Source organism: Podarcis raffonei, chromosome 15 (genome assembly GCF_027172205.1).
Source record: "Podarcis raffonei isolate rPodRaf1 chromosome 15, rPodRaf1.pri, whole genome shotgun sequence".
Lineage (NCBI taxonomy): Eukaryota > Metazoa > Chordata > Lepidosauria > Squamata > Lacertidae > Podarcis > Podarcis raffonei.
Window position 1 is genome coordinate 5,757,447 of NC_070616.1, and position 22,171 is coordinate 5,779,617.

Sequence of the window (22,171 nt, forward strand, 5' to 3'; positions counted from 1 at the left end):
GATCCATACTTGGTAGCACAGGCATAGATACTTTATGGCCTTGGTACAACTTTGCTAATTCTTAAACTTGACCAAAAAAAGAGGGAACAACCTCAGGATCTAAACAAAGCACAAATCTTTATTGCAGTTCTAAGTGTTTGTGAGTTAAGAACCCCTTTTTCAGGAGCTGTGGAAAGAAACAATGGCAACATGAGTACCACAGGTCTTTAAAATGTAATGTATCGTATATTACATACATGCTAAAGAAAATTTCCCCAGTCTAAAAATCTTTAAAGCACATGGTCAAAAGTACACCTATTCAAAAAAAGGTCTGGAAAATTTTATTTTATTTTGTTATTCTTTTAAAAGTCTGATATGGGTGTAAGTGTTCAGGACAGATATATTTTTCGTCATGTGCTTGAAATATTTTGGGGCCATGTAAACTTGCTATGGTATGAAATTTACATTATATTATATAATGCTCCCATTATTTCCATTTGTAGCTCCTGAAAAAGGAGTCCTTAACTCCAAAATGTGCAGCTACAATAATTTTTCTTCACTGAGCACCTGAGCTTGCTCCCTCTTTATGTGCCCTGTACTTTTGAGGTGCTCTTCCTCTCTACTGACTGAGTTTTAATTTTTAAACTGTCCAGCTCACTATGCACACGGAGTATGCACTTTCATAAACACGCAAGCACACAAGTTCACACCTTTTATTAAGTATATTTGACTTGTAAGTAGTCCCCGTGTCTAGTTCAGGTGTGGACTATTGAAATATACTCTACACAGGTCTACCCTTGAAGAAGGCTAAGACCCCTCAGCTAGTAAAGAATGTCACAGGGAGACATCTGTAAAGGGTCCTGAGATAGATTCATAAGCATTCCTTAAGGAACTGGTGTAGGCTGCCTGCACAGGGCCCAGTTTATGGTACTGAGATTGCGTTATAAATTCTGAACCACTCAAGACCCAAATACCTGAAGAAATACCTCTCCCAATATGTGCTGGCCCATGCCTAAAGATCAGCAGGGGAGGTTCTGCTTGTGATTGTGATTATGGGTGAGGAGTTTGAAGGGGAGAATGCTTGGGAACAACTGAACTACTCTAAAGCAGCTAAACTATAAGAGGGAGTGAATATGGTGAAGCACAGAGAGATGTAGGCAGCAACAGGCAGGCAAATTAGAAGAGGAAAACTTTTTTATATCGGCGCAGTAAATTGGAAACCACAGGAGGGGTTTCCCACAGGCATCTGCTTGGCCACTGTGAGAACAGGATGTTAGACTAAATGGGCCTTTGGCTTGATCCAGCAGGCTTGTGTTCTGTCCTTAACTGCCCTGGGATAACAGCTGATATGGGGTTGTTTAGAAGCTGAGTAAGTGAGTAAGAAAAGGATGGGAGGGTGCTTCTGTTTTAAATCAAATAACTAAAAGCCAGCACAACATCGCCAGCTAACACTCAGAGAGCCAGTGTGGTGAAGTGGTTAGCGTGTCATACCAGGCCAGCACAGCTATGAAGTTCATTGAGGAACCTTTTGCCATTTGCTGTCTAGCCCAGCCTAGCTCACAGGCTTGCTGTGAGGGTGAAATGGGAGATGGAGGAGACACCATTGGAGGAAGGGTGGGATAAAAGCAGACAAAATACTTCCAGTGTGCAATGAATGATATCTGCCATAGTCAAGAGCCACTCTTTTTCAAAACCTTGTCTTTTGTGGGTGGGATTTTCCTTTTGGAACACCCTTCCCATCTCGACAAATCAGGTTCTGAGATACTTATCGCTTGCTGGTGTGTGACCAGACAACAGAAAAACAGACTTTGAAACTGACCTTCCAGCTGGAAGAGAACTGCTGGTGCAGAGAAGATCAGTACCTGATCCTGAGTAGATGATCCTGAATTATGAACACTTGCTGAACACTGCAGTTGTTTGCCCCTTATGAAGGAGATGAAATGGGCAATCAGTGCACAGACAAAATCCCTGAGGTTCATTTGGTTTCTCCTGGAAAGTGATCAACTCAATCTGCTCTCCTGCAGCAGCTGGGTGAGGGGGTGGCAGTACAGTAAGCCCACAACGTATGTAGGGGTTACATTCCAGGGATCATGCCTAAACTCAAAATTGTGTAGTCAAAACCCATTGGGTGAGACTGCCCAATTTGATTTTTCACAGAACCGTGCCCCCTTTATTTGTTTGTTTGTTTGTTTATTGCCATGCATGTAAAGCTGAATGTGCACAAGTTAATGAGTATAAGTTGTATAAAAGATAGCCAAATAGCATACATCTCAAATAGCTTTCTCCAAAGAAAATCTACAGTACTGAAAAAAGACAGTACTGACTTACTCTCCTGTTACCTTCCTTGCCTGCCTTGAAGATAGATGCCCCCTAAGGAAGCAACATGACAGTTCCTCCACTCCCCAAGACTAGGCTGGGTTCAATTTTAAATGTCTTACTCTGAATATTTTAGTCATTTTAAGCAGAGTCAAGAGTGTGGTCAAAACAAACCTGCTCCCCTTACTCAGGCATATACAATGCACTGGCCAGCAGGGGGCTACGGCACACACTAATGACCCGAAAATCCAGGGTTGGAAGAGCTCTGTTACCACTGCTTAGGAACAAAAGCACAAAACCTGATGGTAGTTGCTACCTCCCAGTGGCGTAGCGTGGGGGGTGCAGGGGGGGGCCGGCTGCACTGGGCGCAACATCTGGGGGGGGGCGCACTTGCAGCTCCCTCTCTAAAATCCACAGGTTAGGGGGTGCAAATTACTTGCCTTGCCCCGGGTGCTGACAACCCACGCTACGCCACTGCTACCTCCTGCTAGGACACAAAGCAGTTGGTATATCCCACTCCAACCCACTTCTCTATCTGTTTGAACACTCAAAGAACAGCAAGGGATTGAAGGGGTGAGCTGTCAAAGGTTTATTCTACATGGAGTGCAAAAGCATTCATGCTAGGGAAAAGGCCACAGTTCAGCGGTAGAGCATCTTCTGTGCCTACATAAAATCCAAGGTTCAATCCCTGGCATCTCGAAGCAGGACAAGGAAAACTATCTGCATGAAACCCTGGAAAGCAGTTGCCAGTCAATGTAGACTACACTGAGCTAGATGGACCAATAGTCTGACTCAGGAGAAGGCAGATGCCAATGTTCCTATAGCCTCACCACTCACTTTCAGCTGAATTATGACTCTAGTCTCCATCTCTCCAGCTAAAGTTTTCCCACCTCTCCTACTGCCATATGTTTCCACCCCCTTCTCAAGCATTTCCCATTCACTCATACAAGCATACCTACATATGCACACATATTTACATATAATACACATAGAGGATGTACTAGCCTTAAGATTTTTTAAAAAACTGTTCCTGCCTTTTAGCAGGCTTTCTGTGGTTTTTAATTGCTCTGTAGTTTCATTCTTGTGGGCCTTGTCCTACATTGCTTTTTATTTTGAAGATGGCAAGCTGCCTGAATATTTGTTACAAAGGTAGGGGATAAAAGCTGAAAAACAAGAAACAATGAGTGTGTTTGATCCCATTTACACATATGTACTTGCATGTATGCCAAATACAAAAATGTCATACCTGTTAACCTCTTTCACACAAACATGTGATTACACATACACCTCTGCCCCAACCCCAGAAAGGCTTGCCCAGTGACTTTGTTAAATATATTTAGGCACCAGACAAAAACGTTCCTCTTCTTCCAGGTCTTTGTTTAATTAAACAATCTGTGGCCTTTTAAACTTTGATAGGGTCACTGTCTGTTGCTCTTCTTATTTTGGTCTGTATTTTTTTGTTTTTATATTGTAAACCTCTCTGTGATTCTCAGATGAAGGGCAGTATAGAAATATAAAAAACAAACAAGCAAATCTGCAGCTCATTACTGTATGAGATTCCAGTTATCCCCACATTCTTCCCCCAACTGCCATATATTTCTTCTTCCTTATATCTCAACTATTGCATATATATCACACCACACACATATAACTGTATGCATGTAAAAAATTCATGTGAGATATACACTGGCATATGCATGATATGTGTGTGTAGGTATAGCAAAGCCTATGATGGCTCATAGGACAAACTCAAAAATCCACATTAGCATACTGTCCAACATTTCTCTGATGAAAATAGGGATGTCCCATTCAATAATGGTAATTTTACTATTTATACTCCACACATCTTATTGGGTTGCCCCAGCACTCTAGGCAGCTTCCAACACATATCAAAACATAATAAAATATTAAACATTTAAGAAAACTTCCCTATACAGGATTGCCTTCAGCTCGGGGGTTGGATAATTCCATACCCTCCAACATTTCTCCAATGAAAATAGGAACATCCTAAGGAAAAGTGGGACATTCCAGGATCAAATAAGAAACTGGGGTGGTTTCTCTAAATCAGGGATGTCCCTGGAAAACAGGGACACTTGGAGGGTCTATATTAGGGCAATACATTTAGTAGGCAGACTGAAATGTCACAAAATAAAGTGTGCACAAGTTTTCAAGTTCTCCAGACCCCCACCAGCCGAGATGGTAAATAAAGCAGGGAGTGGGAGGAGGAAAAAAAGTGGCCAATGTTGCTGCAAAGGAGTCTGGATTTAGTCCGTCTTACTGTGTGTGTTTGTTTTGTGTGTGTGTGTGTGTGTCTCACACACAATCACATTTGCTTTTATGCGAACCACTTTGACAATGCCTATGTTTGTAGAAAATGCAGTCCATATCTAAATCAGCAATGACTATGTATGCACCCAGGTGTGTAATAATAATAAGAAGAAGATGAACAATTACTCCACCATTTATTAATTGCTTCCTATGAAGTGCCTCAAAGCGATTTCGCAATACCAGGCTGTGCCCAAAGCTAGTCAGAGCCAGAGACAAAATTGGAAGGAACAGAAATGCCTGCTTCAGGTCCATAACTCCCAATGGCCCTACTCTTGAGTAGAACTCTGTCCTGGACTTGAAGCTGCCTTTGATACATGCATTCGCTTTCTATATGGGTTGCATCCAGCAGGTGCCAAATTCCTATAACACTCCCTCCCACAAAATGCCCACCTTCCACCCCTTTCCCCTTCCTCACTTACCTGCTTCTCCCTCCTCCTCCATTTGCCCCCCATATCCCCCTTCCTCACACCCCCCACAGATGCCAACCATGTCCTCCCCTCCCCAAGGCATGTCATTGCCTCCCTCACTCCCCTCGACCCTCGTAGGTATGCAGTTACCTCATTTCTTCCCCCCCCTAAACATTCCCCCCTCCCACTTCGTCCCCCCTCAATAAGGAGCTGCCCCCCCATAATGCCCCCCTCACCGCTGCCCCTCCCCCCACCCCTTGGCACTCCTGTCAGCGTCAGCCCCCCCTCAGCCCCCCCTCCAACTAGCCCCGCCCGCTCCTACCTGCTGCTGCCGCGGCCGATGCGTCCCGCTTCCTCCCGTCACTGACAGTGTTTGGGACCCTCTCGCCGGCCACCACACCGACCAGCCAATGGCCTGCCAGAGAAGGCGGGACTTGTTCGGCCGGCTCCTCCAATGGCTCCGGGGGACCCGGGGTGCGACGTCACGGGCACTGCGGGTGGTTGCACTTCCAGAGCTCTGCCCCGCTGCCCAGAGGCTCCTTCTTCCCGTTCGTCTCTAGCAAGGATAGGCTGAGAGAACTTAGCCTCCCCTCCAAAAAAAAAGTGGTGAGAGCTGGCGCGAGGGGAGAGACTCTTTGGGCACGCCCACCTGGAGAAGGTGGGGGGGGAGGCTTTGTTTACATCCGGGGATCAGATAGAGGCGGGCGCTTCAGCCGCAGGCGAAGATAGGTCGCGGCCGGTCCGAAGCTGAGTCAGCGCGACCAATGGGATTCGAGGGCGTCAGAACGGGTTTAGCCACGCCCGCTGCTGGTGACTCGTACGCTTGTTTACCTCTTTCTACTTGGCGAAGTGAGGAAGGAGGCGTGGAGGAAAGAGACCGGGACGCGTGACGACAGCGCGCGGCTGGCGGCGCGACGTAACAAGCAAGAAGCCGGCAAGAACCATAGAGAGGGAAGAATATAGAGCGGCAAAATAATCTCTAGGTGATTTCCGGTCTTAACAAAATTGAATTGTGTGTGTACAGTATGTAATTTATTTATATATACTTGCGAAATAATTGCGTCAGTCTCTGTGTTAAAGGGTGTATTTTTTGATGCTTCGAGCTGTGTCCCAAGCAGGGGTTTGCGCCATTGAGATGCCAAGGGGTAGAGCGGCCTTTGCAGTGGGGCGATTCAACAGGTGCAGCGCAGTCTCCCTCACCTTGGAAACGTGGCTGTGTTGGAAGAGGGAATTTCAGCAGAATTTCATGCCAGCCTTCTAGGGCCATTGTCCAATATGTTGAGGAAGCACCTTTTAAATACTGTACTTAAAAACACACGTGTACCATTATGTGTTAACTATTTGGGGGCATAGTGGTTAAGATTGTTGGTCCAGGCCCTGGGAACCAGAGTTCGAATCCTCACTCGGTCACAAAGCTCAGTGGGTGACCTTGGGCCAGTCATGGTTTTTAAGCCTAACCTATGGGACACGGGTGGTGCTGTGGGTTAAACCGCAGAGCCTTGGACTTGCCGATCAGAAGGTCGGCGGTTCGAATCCCCGCAACGGGGTGAGCTCCCGTTGCTCGGTCCCTGCTCCTGTCAACCTAGCAGTTCGAAAGGACATCAAAGTGCAAGTAGATAAATAGGTACTGCTCCAGCGGGAAGGTAAACGGCATTTCCGTGCGCTGCTCTGGTTCGCCAGAAGCGGCTTAGTCATGCTGGCCACATGACCCGGAAGCTGTCTGCGGACAAACGCCAGCTCCCTCGGCCTATAGAGCCAGATGAGCGCAGCAACCCCAGTCAGCCACGACTGGACCTAATGGTCAGGGGTCCCTTTACCCCCACAGGGTTGTTGTGAGAGTAAAATGGGTAGGCAGTGGAAACCATGTATGCTGCCACCTTGAGCTCCTTGGAGGAAAGGTAGGGTAAGAATGGAAATAAAGTGAGCAGATGGGACAGGTAGCTCCCCCACCCCAGTAACTGAGCATACCTGGGCAATGTGAACTTTGTAACCATCTCATCCCAATCTGTCAACCTGGCATCCTCCAGCTGTTTCGTGGACAACAGCTCTCATCAGCCCTAGCCAGCATGCACAGCAGTTACAGATCAGTGGCTGTCTGGCTAAACCAGGAGAGGATAGCCAATGGGTCTCAAGCCCTCAGTGAGTTAGGGACTTCCCCTCCTTGCGAATTGAGCAGACAAGACCAATAGTGGGTCCAACGGTCAATAATGAGGTTTCTGCACATGTTGTAGAGGGAAGTGAGGGACAGATGGGGCTAGTCAACCTTGGAAGATAGCCCTTATAGCAGAAGGAAAACTCTGATCCTAAATTTCTGCTGCGTTGTGGGACCTCTTCGAGAGAAGCGAAGGCTTAGGAGTAAACCCTACACAAATCCAGAATGGAGTCCCTAAGATGGTTGGATGGCGCCTTGTACACCTTTCGGCAACTCCTGCATCCAAGCATGTGCTAAACATATTGCTCTGCTTTCATTTGGACCACATCTGTGAGGCTGGGCCACCCAGGACCTCCTCCACACACACTGCCCATGTTTGTACCCCAGGGAGGTTACTTCGGTGCTCCTAACTCAGGCTTGACTTCAGCCTTGGAGGCGCACTCCATGGTCTCTTGAGACAGATCCCAATAACATGCTAAAAGTGATAATTCAGGCAGGGGCTGGAAAGTAGGGATGGAAAACTACTGTGAATTTGTACAAAAATATTTGCGAACTGCTCTGTCTGGGTCTGAGAAAAGGGAGCTCTTTCTTCAGAGTGTGCAGCTGACTTGTGAAATGCACAAATGGGGAAACAGCCTTCAAAAAGCTAAAACTGCCATGTTGCAAAAGTGACTTGGGTTGCTTATATGAGAGGAAGCCAGAAATACGTGCTTGTTCCCAAATGGTGTTTGGGTGTATCCAGATTCCTGCAGGGTTGGGGTGCAAGGAAGCCTCCTGTTTCCTGCTTTTGTTATCAGGTGCTGCTGGCCTGGGACCTTTTGGGAAGGAGTGTTGGTTATAAATGTAATAAACATGCAATATGGAAAGTCTTAGGGGATTATACAAAAGAGGTATGACCCAATCACAGCAACCTTCTCCCCACTTGTGATTCCAATCAATTGCTAAAAAGAGGCACAGTACTTCCAACCATGGAAGTAGAATATAGTCTTAGGGTTAGATAGCCCCATAAATTTGTCTAATCTGCTTTTACAGGCCTTGCTACATCTTTTGGGAGCAAACACCATAGTTTACAATGATGCACCTTTCCTTCCTGTGAAGCATAGATTGAATGCTCATCTGAGGTCTTATGGCTCAGCAGTTCAGGAGCTGCTCCAGATTAGAGTTTCTGCAGCTCTCTGTGGCATTTCAGTGTGCAGCAACATGGCATGGAACTGTGTGTGACCTTGTGTCGTGTCAACCATGTTCTTTTCATTTTTAATAAAGCAAAAGGAAGAAACAGAAAGCCACCCTGCCAGGTTTTTTGCTAACTTTATTTCATTATAAGTATACATGGCTCAACGTATGCAAAGAAAACTAGAAAACTATCCCAATAACTTAAGAACCTATGGTGGAAATGTCACCATCAAGAGCACCATCCATTGTTGGAACAGTAAAATATCTCATGCTTGTAAAAAGGAATGTGTTGTATATCCAAATGTGTTGCTAAAAGGAAAAAAATTCAAAAAACACCTCTCAAGAATTAGGAGTCAATAACTGATGGAGGGAAACTACGTTTCGTTCCTGTTTTTGAGCTAAAATTTTGGCCCTTTATCTTACAAAAAAATTATAATGAAAATACAACTAAGATAAAGTACTGCATAGTATTTTAATCAAAATACAGAAACCAGCATTGCTGTGTGACGAAGACTCAGCATCTCCTCTGCGTACGTTTCATTTCTGAATAGAGAAATCTAAAAGTTAATAAAGAAAGAAAATAGACCTAGTATTATATTCTCTAATAGGGTACACTTCAGGCAGAACGTATTAAGTACTACGAAAATACATATTTTCCATTCTTTTTAATAATTTACTTTCATTAAAAAGTTGTGAGGTCGTCACAAGAAGTTTATACAAATTCATTACTTTGTACTAAATTAACCCCACCCCCAAAAAAAATTCATCATCCAAAATCAAGGTGTTGTGTTTTTGTGGGTTTTGCTAAGCCCTGTTGTAACAATTATGCAAAAGAAAGTTAGGTGGGGAGACTACATTTTGGTATGAAGGAATATAAATTTACACACATTTTTACAGCAAACTCCTTATAACCCTAAGAACGTCTACAAAATTCACAGTTATATTACAAGCAAGTACAAGTTTGAGATAAAGCTGTTCGAACACCAACCCGCCCCAAAAAAGGTTTTCTGCATTAAAAAAAATAAAAAACCAAATGAGAAAAAGATAAAATAAAAATATGCAGTTTCAGCTTATTTGTACCGAAACTTCATAACTTTGAACTGGACCGCAAGGTATAATAATAATAATAATAATAACAATAATAGGGGTTTTTTATTTGTACCCCACCCATCTGACTGGGTTCCCTCAGTCACCCTGGGAGGCTTACAACATATATGAAAGCATAATAAATCATTACACATTAAAAAGCTTCCCTATGCAGGTAAACTGCATTAATGACTGAAACCCTTTCAGCAAACACAAAGTGCTTTCCTGGGCTGGTGGAACAATGGGTTCCCCAGCTTCTTCTGTCTTCGAAGGCTACGGCGCATGGCCAGCTTACTGGTGGTTTTGTGTTGGGTCGTCGTGGAGGACAAGATTTCAGGCTGGACGCTGACGTTCCTAGTCATCCCCCTCCTGGGCTTCTTTAGCAAAGGCCCCGAATTGGATTCTTCCAATGTCCTTTTGCAGCTCACTGTCGCTGCTTTGGTTGGCTCACTTGGAGGTACTTTGAAGGCTTTTGGATCCATGCCTGCGTTCCCAGAGTTGGAGGGAGAGAGGGTCCCTGGCAGGCTCCGTCCTTCCGAGTCGCGCATCCTCAACCCAAACAGTCGGCCGCACTTCTCCTCCTGTGGCACCGCATCCTTGTTGGACACCACTGCTAACGTTGGGGCGCTGCCTTTGGCGGCCTCCCCAGGCGGCTCTGAAGGTTTACTCAATGCCATGTTGCGCGTCAGCGAAGGGATGGTCTCAGGGGAGCTGAGCCGTGGCCACAAGTCATCTTCTAAAACCTGGTGGGGTTCAAGAGAGTAAAATTATGTAGTTGTGAATCCAAAGACACAGATATTTCCAGGTATCTGTTCAGACAAATCCCAGAGAAGTTTGTGGTGGTCTGATAATCGGAGAGGTGGAGAGCTTTAAATGCTTCTTGAAAAATATGTATGTTTACCCAAGGTTTTGCTGGACTATTGACTCTTAAAATAAACTTTACACATACGGATAGAAGACTTTTTACTAGTGTTACAAAGTGGGAATTTCTCCCCTTAATTCTTTTTCATGCACTGTTCAGTTTTACTTAGGACAGGCTTTTTAAAAGGAATTTTTAGTGAATATTATTGTTGTACTCTTATTTCAGGTGTTGGCCCTCCAGATGTTGCTGAAATACAATTTCCATCATCCCTGGCTGAAACTTTTATTCAATAAGCACCTGAGCCTATCCTATTTTTCTCTGAGGTGTTCTTTTCCTCATTCTGCTGCCATCTCTAGAGACAAGACTCAGGTCCAATAAAATAAACTTCAAGCTTGGAAAATTCAGCTTTTCAAGCTCTGGAACCCCAGCTCGACATCTTGCCATTATCCCAGTGAGAAGCAGCAAGGTTAAATGTAAGCAGAAGGTAAAATACAGACCTCCCAGGTACTGAATGCTCAAGTATTGTCTAATGTCGTAGTTCCCAACATGGGGAACACGCCTTACAGGGGAGCAATTCAGGAATGAGTTATTAACAGTGAATGGCCTTTAAGGCTTCCTCCACGTGAATAGGAGTTCACTTTTTGAATAATAAGAATTATATGTCATGGTGCATGGCCAAAAAAAGATTGGGAACCACTGGTCTAACATAACCAGCTGCAGCAGGGCAGCTGCTCAGAGGTGGACAGGTGGTTTGAATGGGGCTGCTAACATCAGAGACCAGAATCTTCCTGGACATCAGGTGACCACCCAAATCAGCCATCCACACAAACCAGCTGGGAGAAATTGTCCAGGGATTTGGAGTCCGCTCTCACTGATACCCAGACCATACCCAGCCTTCTTTAGAAAAAGGGTTTGTGTAAAGGCTAACAACATAGGGCTGAACCATAGTTTTGTTCCAAGGCACTGTGGTAGACTTAAATGGCTGAAATGCCTTGCCCCTTGTCCTTTTATAAGTCAGTCTGGCTGCCATCTGCCTAATTAGAATTTTTGTTCATTCAATTACTGTTAATATCTTTCAAGTTATCTATGGCCAATTATATACAAGGAGGTAATTTGCAGTTCAAATTATTCTATTTTCTCCCAACAAGCTGAGTTCTAAAATTTTACATTGAAATATATTGTTGAAAATTTAAAACAGGCCCTCCTCAAAAAGTCACCTCCGGAATAGCCAGGGAAGTGGGAGATCTTGCTGTACATCTTGACATTCTAGTTCTGTAAGGGGCCTGCCATTTACACACAGTATATTTAAAGCACATTTAAGCACATGACTCTCCACCCCAAGATCCCTGCGAATAGTAGTTTACCCCTCACAGAGCTAACTCCCAGGACCCTTAATGGACTACAGCTCCGACGCTTCTTTGGAAAAAGCCATGTGCTTTAACTGTACAGTGTGGATGTGATCCCAGTGAGCTTAAAGGCTGAGTGGCATCTGAACCCTGGGCTCCTTGCCCAACACACTAACCACTCACTGGGGTAACTCACCCACATACCCTGCATACACAAGATTCCTTTCAGCCCTGTGGCTACAATCCAATACACACTGGCTCAGATGTAAGCCCCACTCAACGAAAAGGAACTTCCTTCTGAGCCCTTGCACTGCACCTCTGAGCATACACAGAGCTCCTTTCATCTCCAAATAACCAGAGCCTGCCAAGCCACCCAAACATCTAGCTTGCCAATAACTAAATTCCTGTGAGACCTCCATCTCACCTGTCCTGTGCACATTATAAAAGGCTGGGTGATACATCAAGGGTATTAAGGCAAGACAAATGTCCCTCCCACCACATACATACCCTTAGAGCATTTCTCATGTGAATCTGTAATTGCCTCTAATTTTAATAAATGAGGATATACTGTACTGTAACAGGCAGGCCTCCAGCACTGCATGTTCCTAATTGCACCCACTGGATATTTTTTGTCTTGCATTAAGGAAAAAAGCCACATGCCTTTACTGGTACATATTTAAATTAGGTATTCCTCAGCCCCAAGCGCCACCATTTGGGGTTTGTTTGTAAACCAAGTCCTCCGCAATCCTGGGCTTTTTGGAGAAACTTTTTTTGCTTGTTTCTTTAGTTGCTTCTTTGGGATTGCATTCAATTAAGTGCTGCCCTTCCAGGGTTTCTCTCCCAGCCCTACCTGAAGATGCCGGGGATTGAACTTGGGACCTTCTGCATGCAAAGCAGATGCTCTGCCAGTGAGCCACGGCCCTGTGTCTTGGCAAAGTGCCCTCTGGTGGACCTTCTTGGATGGCCTGACGGTGGCAGCAGCATCACTCCCAGCATTGCCAGGCAGCTGAGTCCAGCCACTGTTTTAAATTTCCCACAGTGTTCTAACCAAGGCATCACTCTGGGGCATTATGGGAAATTTAAAGACCCTGGCACCAGCACTGCTCAGGACACCATATGAAAAGTTGTGGTTTTTTTAAGGTGGAAGGTGTGAGCTGTGGACCCCACAAGCGCTATTGGAGGGGGGGGCTGTCAAAAGATTCCCTGAGCCAGTGCCAACCTAGATACTACCCCAGTTACCTCTTGCCAGAGAAAATGAAGGGATGCAGGCTGGGACATCGTAGGGGCAGAGCCTAAAGCTGCCCCGTGGTCCCTTGCTGGTGAGAATCAGGGCTGCTACCTCCCTGCCATAATTCTGCCTGCACCTTTGCGTAAAGGTAAAGGTAAAGGGACCCCTGACTATTAGGTCCAGTCATGACCGACTCTGGGGTTGCGGCGCTCATCTCTCTTTATTGGCTGAGGGAGCCGGGGTACAGCTTCCGGGTCATGTGGCTAGCATGACTAAGCCGCTTCTGGCGAACCAGAGCAGCGAACGGAAATGCCGTTTACCTTCCCGCCGGAGCAGTACCTACTTATCTACTTGCACTTTGACGTGCTTTCGAACTGCTAGGTTGGCAGGAGCAGGGACCGAGCAATGGGAGCTCACCCCGTCATGGGGATTCGAACCACTGACCTTCTGATCGGCAAGTCCTAGGCTCTGTGGTTTAACCCACAGCACCACCCGCGTCCAGCGCCTTTGCATAACCACATGCTAAACTTTGTGCCTTGATCACAACAGAGTGTGATGGAACGATGAGCATTTTGACTTCTTCAAATAATAATATAAACTGAATGTTTTCATTATTAAAAGGGAAGGAGGGGAGGAAGGCAGGCCCTGGGCTCCCTGCTGGGATTTGCCAGATGGACTCCTCCTATAAGCCCTGTTTCACTCCTTAAGAAGAGGAACATCAGAAGTGCCTCCTGGATCAGGCCAATGGCCCATCTAGTTCCGGCATGAAGAAGGTAGAGAGATAGAGGGGGGAATTAAGCCCTGAGGTTCAGTCAGACTTTACTAGGGGACCGAGCCTTTAATGTGGCAGGTCCTGCCCCGTGGAACTCCCTGCCAGTAAAAGCTCAGCAGGAATGGTCCCTGCCTGCTTTCAGACTTCTTTTGAAAACTGCTTTGTTCAGACAGGCCTTTGAAATATGTAACTCTTTTCCCAAACCAGATTTTATGGCTGCTTCTACTGACACTTCTACTGGTGTTTTATCACTGCTGGTTTAATTTTGTATATCGTAGACTGCCTTGATTTTCTGGAAGAGGAGAGAGAGCGAGAGAGTGCGTGCGTGCAAAAGAGGCGAGTAGGATAGAGAAAATGAAAGAATGAAATAACAGAATGAGGGAGGTAAGGGAGGGAGGGGAGGAGGAGGAGAATGGAGAAAATAGGAAAAGAGGGAGTCTGAAAGTGAAAGAACAGGAGGGAGGGAGGAGAGAGGAAGAAAGAAAAAGTGAAAGAAAGAGAAAGAAAGAAAGAAAGAAAGGCAAGGAGAAGAAAGAAAAAAGAAACCCCACCTTTTTTACTAGCTGTGCCTGTATAGAGACCCCTGAGTAGCTCATCCAAACCTTTGTGGGTTTTTTCCATTTTGCTTTGCCAAAGGAGAGCTATTCAAAGACTCAGGGGAACATCAAAGCAGCCAGAGCTATTCTGAGCCCAGTGGCGGTAATTGTCGGTTGCTTCAAAACACCCCAGCTGAGCATGACTCCCCTCCCCTCTGACAAGACAAGGACTGGTGTACAAAGGGCTTCCAGAAGGCAGTGGCGACAGAGAGAACAGCAGCAGCCAAAACTCTAACAAGGGGTTGGCAGCCACGGAAACATATACTGCACTCCAAGGATCTTCTATTTGAATCATGGCAAATCAAGTGGCTAAGTGGAGAGGCCTGTGACCAGACCAACATTGCCAAGGGCCAGAGATGATGGGACTTGTAGTTATTATTTTATTTAGTAAAGGTGTAAGTTGCTTTCTCTGGCCCAGAGGCAACTCAAAGCAAATTACAACCAAACAATCAGACAATAAACCCCACAAAGATGCATTAAAACCAGGAGGACCAAGAAAGCATAAAACAAACCATTCCACTTGCTTCTGTAAGGCCATTGATTATTATTATTACCCCAGCCACTCTGGGCAGCTTCCAACAAAGTATTAAAACACATTTTAAAAAACTCAAAACATTAAAAACCTCCCTGTACAAGCCAGATGTTTATTTCATTGACATCTGATGGGAGGGCGTTCCACAGAGCAGGCACAACTACCAACCAAAGGCCTGGTTAGAGAGGAAAGTTTTTGCCTGGCGCCACAGGTGATAAGTTCTACCCTGGTGGAATCTACACACATATAAAAACAGTTCCGAAAATGTTTTTTTTTAAGTGTTTTTAAAAATACACCAAATTTTCCATAAGGCTCACCATTGCCATCTAGTGCCACATTGTATATTGCACTTAAAACGTTTTATTTGCAGCTGCATGGGTGAGTCCCCTGCCATGACCTCTCGACATCATGACTCGGGATTCCACCCCTCTTTTCTTACCTTGACTGGAGGAGTGGAGCAGCGTGAAGGAGTCATTGCCCACATCTCAGGGCTGCTGTAGGACGGGCCTTCGGCCAGGTTGAAATACAGCTCCTCTTCCCCTTCCAAACTGCTCTGGTCGCTGCGCACCGAAGAGAGGCTGATGACGATGGCACTGGTGTTGTCTGCCCGCAGCATGCGCTGCCTCCAACGTCCCAGGGCGCGGTTCACCAGCATTTTGGCCAGAGACTGCTGTCGCCCTCCCTTTCGGTTCCAAAGGTGGGCAAGGAGATGCGGAAGGAGAGAAAAGGAAAGTCACCATCCCATAACTACGACATGTACAGTGGTACCTCAGGTTACATACGCTTCAGGTTACAGACTCTGCTAACCCAGAAACAGTGCTTCAGGTTAAGAACTTTGCTTCAGGATGAGAACAGAAATCGTGCTCCGGCAGCGCGGCAGCAGCAGGAGGCCCCATTAGCTAAAGTGGTGCTTCAGGTTAAGAACAGTTTCAGGTTAAGTACGGACCTCCGGAACGAATTAAGTACTTAACCTGAGGTACCACTGTATTTAGGGAAGTTTCATTTCTCAGCTATGCCTTCAGATGGCCTTTAGATAGATGTTGTGATCAAATTCTGCACGATGGCTTCCTGAGATCTGATATTATATTTATTTATATCCCACCTTTTCCACCAGACTCAAGGTGGCTTACGCAAAACACATATAGCTCAAAATATACAAAAAATAACCAGAGAGAAAAGACTTTGCTACACAGGTTTCCCACCCAATCCTAGAAGGTTCCTGTCCTCATTTCCCCTCACAGTAATAAGTTAAAGAAACCTGTTCATGAAAGACTGAGAGAGAATATTCTCAATTCACTACCCAGCCACAGATAGTCCACATTTATTTTTCTATCATGGTTTCGGTTGAAGGTGGGGAAATTGGTGGCTATTGGTATGGCTTCAGATTAAGCTCATGCTCACCGTAAAATACTTTTTCTCTTCATGGTCCTGGCACATAGAAATGGCTTCCTGCGGTGGGATCATGTTCCACAGCCCATCACTACCCAGGATGATATATTTGTGCTTTTGAGGATCTAATGTGTGCACACTTGTGTCCGGTTCGGGAGATACAACAAACTCGCCGCTGTAGAAGTCATAGCTCCACAGATCACCTGGATTAGGAAGGGTCAAGAGATAAAACACAAAAAAGAGTTTTATAAGTTTTAATTCATTTAACTGGGGTGGGCGGGGTAGAGAGCCACTGCTATCAAATGCAACAGTAAAGGATGGAATCTGAAAATCAAACTCCCTGTGCTTAGAAAACAAAACTGCCAGGATTTTAGAAAAGAGTTCAGACTAGCTTTCTCCCTGCAGGGCTGTCACAGCAAGCTGCTATTGGACTATGGAGGATTAGGCTCTCATTAGCTACTAGCCAGGGGGACTATACTAGGGGAGAGCTGTAGATCCGTATCCCTGGTTCAATCCACAGCATCTCAAGGTATGGCAATGCAGAATATATCCATAGAACATCCCCTTAGTTACAATTTCGGGTTTTAAGGTTATATTAAGGTTACGCATCCATCAGCATCAGTTTGAACAAGATCCTGTTACCAGTCAGAAGCAAATGGTTACAGCTCTTGGCAGAGGCAGCAAACACAAGGTCAGGCAGCCAAGCTAGAAACCCTGCCTGAAACCCTGGAGAGACACTGCCAGTCAGTGTAGACAATACTGAGCTAGATGGACTAGTGGTCTGATTTGTGTAAGGCAGTTTCCAATATAACCCAAGAGTTAAGAGTGTTGAGGGTACAAACAAAAAAACCAATGACTTCATTGGGGAATGGCTTGATTTTATTATGTAGTCAAATATAAGACAGCACAACTGGGCACACACACAGTGGTAGTTTTCAGCTATGGAACTTGACATTCACCATTACTTCTTCTGAAAATGGAACTCACCTTTCGGTTTAACCTATCTATCTCATCTGGGATTGAGATCCTACTGGATTTCAGTACTCTATACACATCCTAGCCCTTTGCTGTTAATTTCGATCAGTCCTTTGCTGGCCCATAACTGTAAAACTGCATTTGTTTGGTTGCAGTTAGTGGTTTTATCTGGGATTGTTGTAATAAAGGTTGACTGACTTATTGCCCTATTTTGGAATGGAGGTGTTCCTGTGACAGGAGAAAGGGAAAAGGGGAGATTTAATGCTCTGTAAGTTTATGAGACCTTTTACAGTAGCTGCCACGTCATGCCTGGTTGTTACAGACTGTTACTCTCAGTTTGTTTTGTACTGAAAATATTTCTACACGCTTGTATTCTGTGTTATGTTTCTATAAAAAAAACACCCCAAGTCAATATATACAGTTGCAATCGAAATTATTCAACCCCCATTGCAAATCAGGTTTGTTATCATTTCAGCTGTTTGCAATGAGCAACACAAACAAAAGCAATTGAAATCGCTCAAGCGGTTTCCCCAAATTCAGCTGGAATTGCAACTTATATTGGCTTCTCCTACTGCCTGTGAGGTAGGTTCTATTGAGAGGCGGTGATGGGCCCAAGTTCACCCAGTGAGCTTCATAGAAGAGTGGTGATTCGAACACAGGTCTCCCAGGTCCCAGTGTGACACTCTAGCCACTGCAGCACTGTGGCTCTTAAACAGGCAATCATCCCTTCGCATAAGCAGCCTGAAGGAAAAGATTTTCTGACTCGATTTTTCCTCATGTTACACAGCCCCTTAATGAGGGCTGTAACATCTTTTGGTGTGTTACAGTACAGGTACGCCTGAAAAACAAACTGTTACCACTTGACAAGAAAAGGACCTAGGGCCGTAAGCCAAAAACAGTTCTACTCAAGAGTAGACCCACTGGACTTCATGGACCTGAGTTTGTCAGTCCTTTAATCTCAAAGGATCTGCTCTGGATAGCACAGCTACAACAGCTACAACCCCTAGCAACTGAATAACAGCATTTTGTATTTTTTAGTGTGTGTTTTTTGTCATCAGAAAGCTCAAAACCCTAAAGTGTTGAGGCCCCAGTAAAGGCAGCCATTTTTTTGTGAGCTCCACTCCTCGCAAGGCTTCTTTTTCCGCCCACGCAGGCACTTCAGAAAGCGGGAAGCCGCTTTAGGAAATAAGGAACCCAAGCTCTTTTGTTTCCTGAAGTACAATGCTCATTTCGCCATTAGCGCCGCACGCCATCCAGCTGACAGCGTTTTCAGACGCTCGACAAGGAGCCATTCGAATCAATTACTCCTATTTACTACAGCCAAGCACAACCTGAGCCGGTCCTCGTTCGAGAGCTAATTTCTGCCTCTGCTAAAGCAGAGATAAGAGGAAAAGGGAATAACTTGTTCTCCCATTAACAAGGCTAATTAGGGGGAAACACGCACACACACAGCATCCCTGATCGCAGGGGAGGCTGTCTCCTCCGCCCACCAGTTAGCACAAAGAGGTTGAATCAGCTTATATTAAAATGGGGGTGGGGGATGAAGATGAACTGCATGGAATCAGGCCCTGTTACGGCCTAAGAATATAAAAAGAGACTGCTGGATCAGGCCAATGGCCCATCTAGTCCAGCATCGTGTTCTCACAGTGGTCTCCCAGACGCCTGAATGGGAGGCCTACAAACAGCACTTTTCCCACTTGGGATTCCCAGCAACTGACAGCACAGGTAGAGGATAGCCATCGTGCCTCATAGCCTCAGACAGCCTTATTTTCTTCTACTGGTTTGCTAATTCTTTATAAAAATAGAAGAAAAAGCCCTGCTGGATCAGACGAAGACCATAGTCACGTCATACATTTAAAGCATTATGATACCACTCGGAACAGGCATGGCTTTCCCCCAAAGGATTCTGGGAACTGGTGCTGAGAGTTGTTAGGAGACACCCGTTTGCCTCACAAAGCTACAATTCCCAGAGTTCCCTGTGAAGAGAGATTGACAGAAACCATTCTGAGAATCAGAGAATTCTGAGAGGAGAACAGGGTGCCTCCCATGAACTCCCAGCACCCCTAATAAATAACAATTCCCAGAATCCTTTGGGGGAAGCCATGCCTGTTTCAAGTGGTATCATAATGCTTTAAATGCATGGCCAGCTAGAAGTCTATCAGGAGTCCACAAGCAGAACCCAAGCCTGACAACATCCAAAGGGCTACTGATTCCCCCCACCTGCTCCTGGCTCTCAGAGAGGCCCTGATCCGGGCTTGGGCTTTTGTGTGGCTCCTGCTCCTCCTGAGTATCCACACGTGGACCTAGGCAGACACTTTGCCAGCAGCTCCTAAGCTCCAGTATGGCTTTCTGCCTCTTATTTATTGAATTTATGTCCCCCACCCTTCCCTTTTCTCCAAGGAGCTCAAGGTGGCATAAATGGTTCTCTCCACTCATCTAATCCCCACAACAACCCTGTGAGGCAGGCAAAGCTGAAAGGCAGTGACTGGCCCAAGGTCACCCAGTGAGCTTCATGGCTAAGCAAGGATTTAAACCCTGGTCTCCCAGGTTGCTGTCCAACACTCTAACCATATGAGCTCTCTGTCTCTTCTGCTTCTGGGGTGTGTGAAATAAATCCTAAAGGGGGTATATCTGGATCAAAGATTCCTCAGGGCTACAGACTGTGCAGAGATCTGGGGGGGCATCCTCTAAGGACTCCCCACGTTGCAAGTCTGGGCAGGGCTAAACCAATATTTCCACGCAGAGAGGTAGCATGGCAACGAGGCAGCTAGTCCTGACATGTTAAATTGGTTACTCGTCATTCATTGAGCATGCTCAGTCCTCATTGGGCTGTTTTGTGGGGGAGGAGAGGTGGAAGTTGCCCTCTTAGTTTTAATTATTATTTATTTTTTCTGCGCATCTGCAAAATGCAGGATTTCCTTCAAGCATGCTCAGAACTTCCCTCTTGATTTTTTCAGAGGCGCTGCACAGCCGTTGGCACTCTGCCACCCGACTTCGCTATTAGAGGGAGCAATATATAACAGGTTTACACAATCCAGTCGAGGAGTGGTTTTTTGGGGCATGACTGGAAGATTCATAAGCATATCCACCTGCAATTAAGCCTCCACCTGCCATTTACTGGCAAAGGAGCTCATCTGGAAAAATGGCTGGGAGGCAGCCAAGAGACTGTCGGATTAATTGCCTTCAGTGGGAGGTTTGGAAACGCTTGAGTCTCACTAAGGCAAAAAGACTGGGGGGGGTGCGGGGAGGAAGTTCTCTCTATTCTAACACCTTAATACATAAATGGAATGCTGAGCTACTGCTGAGCTACAGCACTTCTTCAAAAAATGAAACAAGATCCCAGTCCTCATGACTCAATGAAGGACTGATTTAAATAGACCCTGAAAGCTGCCTTATACTGTGTCAGACCTTTGGTCCATCTAGCTCAGTACTGTCTGCACTGACTGGAAGCAGCTCTCCTGGGTTAACTCCCAGCTCTACCTGGAGATGCGAGATTTTCTGTGCCTATGACAGATACTCTACCACTGCCACAGCCTTTTAAAGGCTTTTCATAGTGCAGGCAACTTTCCACTGACGTGTGTTCGAGTTAAGCACAACCACATGCATACACGCATTGCTGCAAACCCGAAAGTGGCACTTAAAGCGACAATAACAGCCCCCTAAAAGTGCAAAAACGGTGCAAAAAACAAGTGTCTAGCAATCCCCTGAGGCTTTGCAAATGCAATCCCACGAGGAGTGCTGGGTTTTCCAAGGGTTTCCAGAGGTTCAGAGGATGTTTGCAATCAGACCTTAATTCAGAGCCATGAGCAACTGGAATCTTTATTCTTTGGAGAAGAATGTATTTTGGCAAATATATATTTGCAGGCAGGAGGTCTCAGATTCAATCCCTAGCACGCCCAGGTAAGGCTGGGAACGCACCCTGCCTGAAACCCTTGGAGGAGCAGCACCAGTCAGTGTAGACAACCCTGAACTAAGTGACTCAACATAGGGCAGCTTCCAATGTCCCTAAGCGATGGGAAGCCAGTGCTGAATGTCGCAGCTCAGGAGAAGCAGATCCAGCAGATCTTCTTTCTTGTTGTAAAAGGCCAGGAAAGAGAGAAAGAAATCTATTCAGGTGCAGAAGTTACACACACCCAACCCAAGAGGCCCCTGCTTGGGGGTGCAGAGGCTGGAACAGCGGGTGGGGGGTTTGCAGGGAGAGAGAGAGAGAGAGAGAGAGAGAGAGAGAGAGAGAAAAGAGAAATATTTCCGGCAAGGTAAACAGATCCACATGTGCCCGAGAGCCAGCAATGTAAACTCAGCAGCGCAGGCCCAAATCCCCACACGGGGAAACAGCCGCCACTCATCCTGTTTTCGATTACGTTATTGTGTACACTTTGCAGCACATTTGCTTCCAGTGAGAGGGAAATAAATTGCAGGTTTGCGCCAGGGGTGGTGGGAGGTGGGGAGGGCGATCAATATGGATAGCGGAAAGACAGAAAATCCCGTTTGCTCATGAAGCCTGGTTGTAGTAGGGTCTCGCTAAGGTGGATGTCAGGCAGGCAGTTGTGGCCAAGGCCTCGCTAAATCTAAGATGGATCCCAGATGGGTCAGGCCAAAGGCCCATCTAGTGACTAAACAGATGCCCCAAAGGGAGGGCTGCAAGCAGGAACTGAGCACAACAGCATCCCACTTGCTATTCCCAGAAGCTGGTATTGGTATTCAAAACTGCTATTCAGAAGCACACTGCAACCGACAGTAGAACACGGCCATTGTGGCTAAAAGCCTTATTCTCTGTGTATTTGCCCAATTCCTTTTTAGAGTCATCCAAGCCAGGAGCCGCCACTGCCTCCTGCGGAAGTGAGTTCCATAGTGTAACTACGTGAAGAAGGACTTGGCTGCCTGAGTCGCCCAGCCTTCACTGGATGGCCCCATGACACAAACCTCTGCTCCCTAGGCACTTTCCCCACCCAATTCATAATCTGAAACGCCTCTGTCACGTTCCCCGATGGGGCGAAGACACACACAGTAAAGGCTGGTTTCTCAAGAAG

At 45.9% G+C, this 22,171-nt stretch overlaps 2 protein-coding genes across 6 annotated transcripts in view; both read right to left on the minus strand.

The window, feature by feature from the left end:
* BCAS3 (BCAS3 microtubule associated cell migration factor) overlaps positions 1–5,462 on the minus strand; it is a 459,527-nt gene extending 454,065 nt beyond the window's left edge. For 4 of the 5 annotated variants that reach the window (XM_053366620.1, XM_053366618.1, XM_053366621.1 and 1 more), the window contains exon 1: positions 1,799–1,973. In XM_053366620.1, the coding sequence (XP_053222595.1) occupies positions 1,799–1,958 (160 nt within the window). In that variant the 5' untranslated portion in view covers positions 1,959–1,973. Of the gene's footprint in view, positions 1–1,798; positions 1,974–5,352 lie in introns of those variants that run through there. The other variant, XM_053366622.1, reaches the window with a different exon arrangement.
* Positions 5,463–8,473: 3,011 nt separating this feature from the next.
* The window catches only part of PPM1D (protein phosphatase, Mg2+/Mn2+ dependent 1D), a 35,154-nt gene continuing 21,456 nt past the window's right edge, over positions 8,474–22,171 (minus strand). Inside the window, exons 4-6 of the mRNA XM_053366624.1 lie at positions 16,179–16,369; positions 15,217–15,459; positions 8,474–10,184 (exon numbers count right to left, since the gene is read on the minus strand). Coding sequence (XP_053222599.1) covers positions 9,645–10,184; positions 15,217–15,459; positions 16,179–16,369 — 974 coding nt within the window. The 3' untranslated portion in view covers positions 8,474–9,644. The remainder of the gene's footprint in view (positions 10,185–15,216; positions 15,460–16,178; positions 16,370–22,171) is intronic.